General features: G+C 36.4%; 1 protein-coding gene across 1 annotated transcript in view; it reads left to right on the top strand.

The window, feature by feature from the left end:
* Window positions 1-2,408: 2,408 nt before the first annotated feature.
* The window catches only part of KPNA4 (karyopherin alpha 4 (importin alpha 3)), an 18,123-nt gene continuing 9,248 nt past the window's right edge, over window positions 2,409-11,283 (top strand). Inside the window, exons 1-9 of the mRNA XM_010082310.1 lie at window positions 2,409-2,450; window positions 3,272-3,361; window positions 3,441-3,470; window positions 3,552-3,604; window positions 5,950-6,045; window positions 6,168-6,253; window positions 9,560-9,646; window positions 10,775-10,944; window positions 11,039-11,083. Of these exons, the coding sequence (XP_010080612.1) occupies window positions 2,409-2,450; window positions 3,272-3,361; window positions 3,441-3,470; window positions 3,552-3,604; window positions 5,950-6,045; window positions 6,168-6,253; window positions 9,560-9,646; window positions 10,775-10,944; window positions 11,039-11,083 (699 nt within the window). The remainder of the gene's footprint in view (window positions 2,451-3,271; window positions 3,362-3,440; window positions 3,471-3,551; window positions 3,605-5,949; window positions 6,046-6,167; window positions 6,254-9,559; window positions 9,647-10,774; window positions 10,945-11,038; window positions 11,084-11,283) is intronic.

Below are 11,283 nucleotides of genomic sequence, written 5' to 3'. Positions count from 1 at the left end.
GCTGAAGCATCAGCTACCAGGCCATGATACTGCCAATAGGCTGTGATTGTATGTTTTAACAAATGCATGTGTAAGAAGATAGCTGCTGGAGAAACTTTTCTCCTTTCAACTTAAACACTTGAGTTGGAGCTACTACAAAACAGGAAAACTTCATTTATGTATTTGTAAGACTTGGTATTATATTAATTCAGAGAATACCTATTGGGACAGAAAAGTGTTAATTAAGATTTATTATTAAGTATATTTTTTCTTCTCTTTAGAGATTACAGCTTTGAGATTCTCACTGTCACTTGAAGAATTCTTAAAAAAAAATTTGAAAAGCTTATCCAGCTATGGAGAGTAAATTCATAGCACTGGAATAAACCTTATCTGCATATTAGTAGAGTTCAGTGTTAATTGTTGACCTCATGTAGCAGACATGACTTTTTATAGCTTTAAAACTGAAAATGCCATGAATCTAAGCTGCATTAGACTCAGCTATCCTAATTTTGATAGCTATTGAAAAAGTCTTTAAAGATGCACATATTTGTGGGAAACTTGCTTTGGTGCTCTTTAGTGTTGGACAGTTTGTACTTGCTTATTACAGCTCTTATCTAGTTGTTCCCAATGCTGCAGCTGCATTAGGTACACTTGTATACTTTGCCTCTTATATAGAGGGAAGCTATCACAGTGTGGGTCTGTTGGGTTTTTTTCCCTCCTCTGCCTGTTTTTGTCATGACGAACTGCATTTTAGTCCTCAAGCAAAGAAAAGTTTTATTTCCAAGGCAGTGGAGAATCATTCCTTCTTTTCCACTGGCATCCCTTCCTGCCCTTTTTCTTGTAACTCCTTCCTGTGAGACACTAAACTGTCTTGCTCAGAGCTGGAAATTTGATTCTGATGAAATGCACGTTCCTTTTGATAAAAATAATTATGTTCCTGAAAGTCCAGCTTTTAATCCTTATCTCCAGAGCTGCTGCTTATTGCTGTTTAGAAGCTCCCTTCTTCCATTCCTTTTCCTTGTGTTCTATGTTAATGTGGTCGCTTATGCTCTGGAATTTCAAGCTTTTTCTGGGCTTGTGAATGGTTAAGTCACAGTAAAAATGCAATTTTTTTTTGTCTTTTCTGTTCTCCTTCACTGTAAAGTTCAAAGTATAGAATAAAGTCACTATAGACTGATATTTATTTCTATTTTCACTTTGTAGTGTGGTAACATAAGCACTAGTAAACAAATTTATGTATATTTACAATTTTTTTTTCCTGAATACTCTTAATGGGACCTGTAGAGAAAATGACTAAAAAAAATAATTGCTCTTACAAGTCCAGGGTTTTATGTGGTTTTGATTTATAAATAATATGTTTGTGAGTCAGCTTTGTTTACTAGGTCTCTTAATTTGAACTTGTTTATAAAGCTACTCCACAGGCACAAAGCTTGTACTGTTTCATACAATAGTAGTAATGCGTGCATATCAGAAATGTGAGATCTGTAAATTTACTTGGGTATCTGGGAGAAACAAGTAGTGTTATGGACATTTGAGTGCCACCATTTGTGTCTGGCGGGGTATGCTTAGGGTGCTACACCTGTATGAGAAGCCAGGTAGGCATCATTCAAAAACGGTGTGGTCAGGATCTAGTTGTTCTGAAGAATTACATTATTGAAATTCTTTTGGCTTTAGCAGCTATACTTGTCTTAGGTGAAGGATTACCTGCACTGTCTGAACTTCAGCCCCTGTTTTTTTGGTATAGCTGTATGGTGACCGTTACCTATTAGGAATGGTGCGTGGTCCTTTCCAGTTTCTGGCTGTTCAGCCAGTAGTGTAGCCCAGGCTCAATTGTCTCTGCCTGGGGAATCACCCAATTCCCCCCCTACTCTGAGGAAGTAAGAGATGCAAGTTCTTAATTAGGTGTGTAGATAGGCAGTTGTGCTTTGACTTTACAGTTTTCAAGTGTACCAGTATGCCTTTCTATAAAAGTGTCAGTTTTGATTGTCTCTGGGGTTTTGGCTCATGATCTCTATGTGTGTATGTTAAGAAAGCTTTGAGTCAAGGAAGGTTATAAATGATGGGCAAACTTGGTATGCTGTCTGTTAGTTTACCATGGTGTTCATAATGCTTTTTGTGCTGTTGTTTTAGGCACAACTTCTTTCAACTTTGCCTTTTGTTAAGAGACACTTGTTTTTTATTCCCTGATTCTGTATACCCTTTTCTCTTCAACATGAAGACCTAGGGGACTCTGTTTTACTGTGAAATAATGCAGATAGAAATAATACAGTTATCTCAATTTCTTGTTGGATTTCTATTTTATAATAAAAAATCTTGCATATGCAAGTACTCTTTGAAGTGCATGAACTTAATAGTTGTGCAAGAACTTTTTAAATTACTTGGTCTGGATTCCGAACATAATGTACTTTGATCTTGATTCTTTTCAGACTATGAGAAGACAGAGAAATGAAGTTGTTGTGGAGTTGAGAAAGGTGAGATGACCTAGCATTATTATTACAAAATGGTATTTGGCTATGTTGGTATTTCAGTAAAATGTAAGAACTTCTGTTAAAGGCTTAAAAATAAATAAAAAAAACCTTGTGCGTGTTCTGCTTTAGTCCACCAAGAACACCATTGTTAAACTATCTATTTGTCTTTACAAATTGTGTGAAGGTACTTTGGTTTAGAAGGAAGTTCTGATGTTACCATACCTGACATTAGAAGTTCCATAATTTTTGCCCTGAAAAACAGGCTTTTATTTGTAATCTATTAAATGGAATAATTCTTGTTTCTCTAGCTAGGTTTTTAATTTTAAAATACCTGCTGATCAATAGAGTTATTTTCTTTCTCAAAGCAATAGTTCAACACACAAGTAAGAGTAGAAGAGTGTGTGTGAAGATAATGCTCTTTAGAATTGTTGGAAAACTAGCTCTTGAGAAAAGTAATCATAACTTGAATTATTTTACTGCTAGGATGAACAGCAAACTGGCCTTTGGGACTTGCCTTGTCTTGTTATAAATAATGACAAATAGGTTGCAATTGGTTGTCAATGGATGTGTGCACATAAACTTCAGCAACAGTAGTTACTACTGTAGGTAAAGTTGGGTGGAGGATTTTTCTAGGAAGATGTGATTTCCAAAATGTGCTTCTCTGTACAGCCCTTTCCAACTTCTTAAATGTTGGAAATTTTAACAGCTATCAATGAAAGCATGTTCGTGATACTTGTTTGAAAGGGAAGCTTCTAATCCCTTAACAGCCCCCCACATCCCCTAAATTGAAGTTTTAAAGGTATCAAATCATTTTTCTCTTTAAGAACAAAAGAGATGAGCATCTTCTAAAGAGGAGAAATGTTCCCCATGAAGATATCTGTGAAGATTCTGATATAGATGGTGACTTTAGAGTGGTAAGAATTAACTCTCAAGCATGTCTTCTTTTTATGTATTTAAAAGACATTTCTAACTGCTTTTGTCTTTGTTTTCTAGCAAAACACTTCTTTGGAGGCAATAGTACAGGTAAAAAAAAATTTAATTGTTTAAACATTCTTCATGTCATGGTAGCAAATATGTGAAAAATCTAATTCTCTTTTATTTTAGAATGCTTCAAGTGACAACCAGGGTATACAGTTAAGTGCTGTGCAGGCTGCAAGGTAGGAACACACTTCTCAAATAAACTGTTTTTATTCTGAGTTTACCATGCTTTTACATTCCAAAAATGTGTTCTAGTTTAACTAGAAAAAGTATAGCAGTTGCTGATTTTAAAATACTTAACTTGATCTTTTGTTGTAAAGTTCTATTTATCAAAATACCTAGATCTTTGGAGTAGCCAGGATTTTCATTATGTATGAATAAATACTAGGATTTATCTTAGTGCAATACTTGATACTTCTCACAAGTAGAGTAAAATATATAATTAGCAGGACTATAAAGTCTTTAGCTTTAAATACAGAAAGAACCGGCATAATCCTTTTTCAAGTTTTGTCATGGATTAGGCCACTAAAAACCACATTGTGCTTAAAGAGGAATTCTGTGTAGTTGTATATATTCAAGAAGTGATCCTAAAATGCTCTTATGAACTTTGTGTAAATTTAGTATTTAGCTGCTGGTTCATAAACTACTGTGTTTTTTGTTGTTGTTGTAGCAGAAAGCTACAACTTTGTGTTTGTACCCTCTGTGGTTGAAGGGGTTGATTCAAGTGCAAGGGAAGACTTCCAGATCAAAGAAGTCAGGTGAAATGGAGGTCACTTTGACTTTTGGGAATTAATGTATTTGAAACTGATAGGAGAAAGAATAGCTTCTGTGCCCATTTCCATTGGGCAACTTGCCTTCATTTAAAAGTTTCATCAACTCAGGGGAGCATCGTGTAGAACCAACCTATTCACTATAGCTGATCTAAACCAGGTTATACTAAAGCATGATGAATTAAGCCTGCCTTAAAATGAAATGGAACATCTGTGTGGACTTCATACCATTGTAACGATTTTTTTTAAATTGAAGATGAATTTAAAATTAAAACAGTGCAGTTTGCTTTATTGGAAAGGCATTGAAGTATATTTTGGAGATGAAAACAAATGCCCTTCATGCTCGATTAACTCTGTACCATCACTGGGTTTGAAGCTGGAACAAGAAGGAAAAATCTTGCCCAAATCAAACCCACAAAACATATACAACTGGAATATAAGGAACAGAAAGCTGATTAGAAGTGCTTAAGAAAAAGCAAAACCCAAACCAAAAAACCCTCAAACCCCCAACACATGAAATGTTATTTGATTCTTGTAGTAGAGTTCTCTACCTGTTTGAGCAGGCGGTTTGTGAATAGACTGCACTGTGATTGTTTTGTAACTGAACAAAAATCAGCATTAAGGGTCTATAAGTACATTTTTGTTCCTTAGTTTTTATAAGCTTGTGAATGTAAATTGTCTTAACTTCCAAAAGGAATCTCCTTTACTTAGTTGGAAGTTGAAAATGCACATCTGATTATTAAGAGTCTTCACATAATCTCTGTTTAGATCTTCCCTGTTGTGATTTTTTAGTTTTCTGAGATATTTTGGTTTGCAGCTCTGGCTCTTCTTCATGTCTTTTTTTCTTATGTTGCCCCCTTTAACACACCAGTGATATCTTCCAGGATAAAGCAGCAGTGGAAAGTTGTTTTCTAGCTATTGTGTTCTGTCAAGCCCTTCATGTGTTTGTGAATAGGCTGGTATATGAAGAGATGCCTACATATTGTCTCTCTTCCCACTGCTAGTAGAAGCTTGGTGCAACAGCCCAAGCTGTCTCCTCCAAGAAGCTTCCTTCATTCTCCTTAATTTCTTTGCTGCAGGAAGGTGAAGCTAAGGGGATTAAAAATTTAAACAGATTTGTACGCTTCTATTCTCCACAGTAGTACTTTGTGAATCCTTGTACCCTGACATTATATCCTTTGTCAAGAAGAAACAAGTTTCTGCCTTTCCTGTCAAAGCAGCTGGGATCTGTTTATCTCTCTTGTTGGGTGGAGGAGGAAGAAGCTGCAGGAGGGTGTAACTGGATAACTCGGGTGATTTTTATTTTACTGACTAGTAGTAAACTTCAGAAGTAGTCAGAAAACATGGCTACTGAAATGGGCAATGAATGTAATGGCTTCAGTCTTTCAATACTTCAGTTTTTCAGTAGTTCAGTAATTTCAATTTTGGGGATTAGTTACTTTCACTAGGAGAGGAGAAAACAAATCCTGCTTAGTCTTTATGAGAGTACCAGAGAGACACTAGGGAAAACCTTCATAGACCAGAAGGTAGTGCAGCACTGGAATAGCTCGTCCAGGGAGGTTGTTGGATCTCTGTGCTTGGAGGTTTCTGAAACTCAGCTACAGGAAGCCATTACTCACCTGATCTAGTGTCAGCAATAATCTCACATAGAGTGGAAGGTTGGACTAAACAACTGTCAGAGATCCTTTCCAGTCATGTCTTCTCGTTCTGTGATTTGTCTGTTAAGTCTTGTGTTTTCTTCTTTTTCTAAACAGAAAGCTGCTTTCCAGTGATCGCAATCCACCAATTGATGATCTAATAAAATCAGGAATATTACCTATTTTAGTGCACTGTCTTGAAAGAGATGACAAGTGAGTATTTCTAAAACCCAGTGTTCAACTGTTGCAAGAATTCTTGGTATTTAGCTAATGTGCCTATAACATTTGATTTGAAAATTCATCTTACAATCTTTTTGTTTTTTCTTTCTTTGCAGTCCTTCTTTACAGTTTGAAGCTGCGTGGGCTTTGACAAACATTGCTTCTGGAACCTCTGAACAAACACAGGCTGTAGTTCAATCTAGTAAGTCCAATAGTATTTGATCAGGGATGAAGCATGCACTGTAGCTTCCACTAAAATAAGATGATCTGAATGATCCTGTGAAGAGCATCCACACTCCTGTTTCTCTCTGTCTCAAGCATTTTCACCAATCAACATGTTAGGGTTGGTGCTTTCATGCAGTAGCCAGGATGGTTGAAATTGAATTGTCAATCACAGGCACATCGTTGATGGACTTGACCATGAAGTCTCCTGCCAGATGTTCTACCTCTTCTCTGGCAAGCAGCATCAGTTGAAGTGCACACCTGCTTTTGTTCTTCATTTTCTCTGATTTTAGATTCAATTGGGTTTCCTAATGGTGAGTAATCTCTTCTGGAAATGCATGCTATTTTAGCAGAGTTGATATCTGCTGCTTTCCAGTTTTCAAACTTCAAAAAAAACCCAGCAAAAAAGTTGAAACAGAACTAAAAAAAAAAAAAAAAAACAAAACCCAAACACTAAAAAAACTCCCATGGAGGGATTTCCTATCTTATTGTGAAGAGGGATGAAAAGATGTGGACCAAGTCCAGAGGGTGCCTGACATCAATGAAACTTTTTTCCAAAATGAAGTTGAAGAAAAAACACTGTCCTTCATATTTTGAGGAATCTGAATCATGGAAAGGAATTTTTATTGGACTTAGAGTCTGAGTTGCCAAGCAAATAAAACTTTTTTCAGTACTCTTAACATGTCCTAAGTCAAAGTAGTGCTTCTGTTGGTAAGCAGGACCAAGGAGAGGTGTCTGCAGGCTTTTTGAATTGAGTGAAATAGAAGAGCTTCTTAAGACCCATGGAAGAATCAAACATACAGAAAAAGAAGTTTTTGCCTAAAATGTAAGGAAAAAATCCACAAAATGTACATTACATGAGATAACAGTAGCTTTAATGGTTTTAATCAGTGTTGTGTTGTAGTGCGTGCTGCTGATACATTAAACATGCTGTGCTTCCAACAATGAAGAGACACAGAATTATGCTTGATCTTTGTGTTTTTTTTCCCTCACCACAGCCATCATATTGTCTTCTTTTAGAAGTACTTGGAACTTTTATTCAATGTAGTAAGTCCAGTTTCTAAAATGTGGGGTGGTGTTTAACTGTTGAAATGTCAGTGTTTGTTACAGATCTTCCATCACTGACTAGTTTGCTTCAGTGCAAAGTAGATTATTTATTTTCCATTGTTAGTCCTAAGCAGTTAGAAGCTTCTCACAAACTGTATATTACTGGTTTTATATTTTGAAAAAGTACATATTCATAAGAAAGTTCTTAGCACCATCTTCTCTATTAAGTGACTGTGTTTCAGAAATCTTTAACTGGAAAAATAGGTTAATTCTCCACAGCAGATGTGAAAGAATTTAAGGCAGATGACTTAACTTAGAATGTTTTTTTAATTGAATGTATGCTTTGAGATTGCTTTGGTTGCAGGATCACTTGCCCTTTGCTTTTACAAACTCTCAATATTAAGAGACTGTTAACGTTGATGTACCTTGAAATTGACCATATTGTATGTTTCTTTGCTAATATTTCTAACTTTCCTTTTTCCCATCTTCCTCTTCCTTTCTCACTTGTATCCTGAGTTTTCTTTTGGAAATCTAATTAATATTTAATCTGTCCTACACCTCTGATCTAGAACATTTTTTATTTAAACCTAGCTTGTCAATGGATTGAAGATTATTGCCAAACACAGTAATTATTTCTTTAGGGATGATTTGTGATTTAGCTAGGTCTGCATATATGCACTATATTAGCTAATTTAATAGCTATAACATCTGCTTAGTTCTTGTAATGATTTATTTCAGTTAAACAGATAGTCTGTTGCAATCTTTGTGCAAGTACTTATTAATATACTTGCTGGGATGTTTTTTCTCCTTGCATACAGGCATTGCAAGATACCTTTATTTAGTGGGAAATAAGGAATCTGTTCTGATTTGTTAATTCTCTAGCAAAAAAGGTTTTACATTTAATTAAAAATATGAGCCTCTCTTGAAATACATGATCTAAAGTTAATGAGTTTCTTACAGACTAAATATCTCTAGGGAATCATGGAAGCAAACACCTTTTGCTAGGGATAAAAAACGTTAGGATCAGCTATCTAAATGTGGTGCATGTAGAATGTGTTTGAAACATTGTTTTAGCTTTATTTCTAAGTATTGGGAGCGTTCTTCTGTCTGACCCCAACATAGGGTAGAAAAGTTGTGGAGTTCTTTTGTGTTGTCTTTTGGATCCCTTTCTTCCTGCTCAGTCAGTTGGCTCTTCTTTTGTTGTCACATAACAGCAGCATTTGAAACAATCGCTTTTCTAGTGATCAGTTAGGTTATCCTGGTATGTTAGATAATGGGTCTCAAATTGAGTGGAGTTAAAACTTAGTTATATAAAAGGAGACTTCACAATGAGGAATGCATCAGTATTAGCTTTCAGGAGACCAAGATCACTAGATCTGTGAAACCAACCGCTGTTGCTGTACATGTACCTTCAGAATGGTTATCAAAAGATACTGAATGCAGAGTTTAGAAATATTAGGGGAAACTAGACAGTGACTCGGCGCTTCGTTGTGCATCTGTATTGGCCGCAGGGGTTCTTTAGGTGCAGCTTACCTGCATGTCTGCTTGCATGTGCTTGATCAGCCAGGTTTACTCTTGGTAGAACTGCAGGTGAATTTATGCACTAAGTGTCGCCTGGAGCTCCATGCTGGCAGCGTGTACAGAAGATTCCACAGTAGTTAGCTTTCTGCATGTGCTAGGACCTCCAACTGCCACATACTTCACTACTAGTAAAGATGTGATGGGGGATGTAGGGCCCTGTAAATCAGTAAGTCTGAAACAAATTTAAGCCTTGTACTTCTCTCTCACTACATTACCAGTCAATAACGTAGACGCATACCTGCTGACCTTTTAAGTTGGCCAATGTGAATGGGTGAGGTTGATCTTAAACAGTTAACTACTTTGCAGTTGGTTCTGATGGATAACTTAGCACAGAATTTCTAAATTTGGAGTCCTAACCAGCTTCAGTAAAATTGTGAGACTTGCAAACAAATTGAGTGTCAGGTTATTTTAAGAGTTGCTTTCATAGTATGCTGAAGTGCGGACTCTATAAGAAAGTGTAATGAAGGAAGAGTTGTTACAGTGTGTTTTATTTCAGTATCATCTGGGAAGTTAGTAAAGTTTTGACCAGTACTTAACCACGAGAAAAAATTTTCATGTAGTACTGAAATTTTATTTAGGAGCTATTTATGTGAACTATTTTGTCTTCTGAGAGATGTGTTTCTTAACAATCGCCCGCGGTTTTGTTTGTATCTTTCAGATGCTGTGCCACTTTTTCTGAGACTGCTGCATTCACCTCATCAAAACGTTTGTGAGCAAGCTGTGTGGGCTTTAGGAAATATCATAGGTTTGTGTTACTCCTGCCACTAAAACCTAAGTTCCATTTCATGTTGAATGAATAAACTAGGTAGGATTTTGTGTGTTAGAACTTGGAGATGTTCAACTATAAGATAAAAGGCAGGTGAGACTGGCAATTACCCCATTCTTAACTTCCTCCTGTTTTCTCTACTGTATATCAATAGTGTGCACCCAGAAACACATGCCTACACGCTTTCTTTCCAGGTACAGGAAAAGGAATTACTGGCAGACAGACAAGCAGATTGTTCAAATAAAAACTTTTTTGCATTGGGTTCTGAAATTTTGCATGAGCTTACATACACTGCGTAGAAGCTGTGATCGTTTGAGCTTTCATTTGATTTTTTTTCCTCCTCTTGTTGCAACCATTAGCTTTGTGGTTTACAGCCCTGACTATGTAGTGCTTGAGGACTAATACAATTTCTGGCATACTGAGATTTTCTACAATCTGGTATTTTAGAAAGGCCTAGGCCGCCTTAAGAAGCAAACTAACAAAATGCACAGTACTGTAACTGCCTGAAGCTGTTAGTGATATGTGTGCAGTACAAGTCCGATGCTGCTTTTGAGGCAACTGTAGGGATACCTGGGCAGTGATGAAAGTGCATTTGTCTTTCAGATGTGAAGATGACAGTATCTGTTTTCAGGCAACTTTCAACTACTCTTGGAATATTTTAGTATTGATTATAAACTTTTTGAAGGGTTCTTCAGGAATACATTAGGCTATCAACTATTCTCAGTGGTTTGGTGTTGTCTACCATTTCTTTTCCCTTGCCCACCACCCCCCCAGCCTGTACATCTGCTATAAATTATGGAACACTTTGCTGTTAATGTAGTTGTTTTTAATGAGTATTTCAAAATGAAGCTATTAAGCAGGCAGCCACAGGTCCTACTAAAGCTTTATGTAAGTGTCTTTATGAGAGATGTATCTATAGAGATATGTATATCTCTATACATTTGTATGCATCTTTCCAAGGCCCATATTCTTTAACTTAACAGAGGTTTTCTTTAAAGATTCTGAAGTATTCTGTAAAATAACTGAAGTTTTAAGTGTGCAGAAATCAGACTTTTTGTGAATGGCACGGGATGATTTTTGTCTTCGTGATTCTTTGATGTCTCGCAGGTGATGGACCCCAGTGTAGAGATTACGTTATTAGCCTTGGAGTAGTGAAACCACTGCTGTCCTTCATCAGTCCATCTATTCCCATAACTTTCCTAAGAAATGTTACTTGGGTCATGGTCAACTTGTGCCGTCACAAAGATCCTCCTCCACCGATGGAAACCATTCAGGAGGTGACTGAATTACTCACTGTTCAGTTTAACTAAACTGAAGCTGAGTATCTGTCTGCCTTGAAAATAACTGTCAGATGCTTCTTTTCTTCTTTAGATCCTTCCAGCCCTCTGTGTTTTAATTCACCACACAGATGTAAATGTAAGTAATGCCATGAAGAGCCAGTTTGGTGTTCTGGTATATAACTTTTTAGTTGAAGTATAAAGCTTGTCATAATTAACTTCTTAAAAAAAAAAAAATTGTGATGTTCTCTTTCATTATGGCAAACTTATTTTGATTTAAGTATCAGTTATGTTTTTTGCCTTGTATTTCTCTGTATCTTTGCAAGTGCTTATTTGCAT

Source organism: Pterocles gutturalis, unplaced genomic scaffold (genome assembly GCF_000699245.1).
Source record: "Pterocles gutturalis isolate BGI_N339 unplaced genomic scaffold, ASM69924v1 scaffold24744, whole genome shotgun sequence".
Classification (NCBI taxonomy): Eukaryota; Metazoa; Chordata; class Aves; order Pterocliformes; family Pteroclidae; genus Pterocles; species Pterocles gutturalis.
This window is presented reverse-complemented; position numbering and strand designations above follow the sequence as displayed.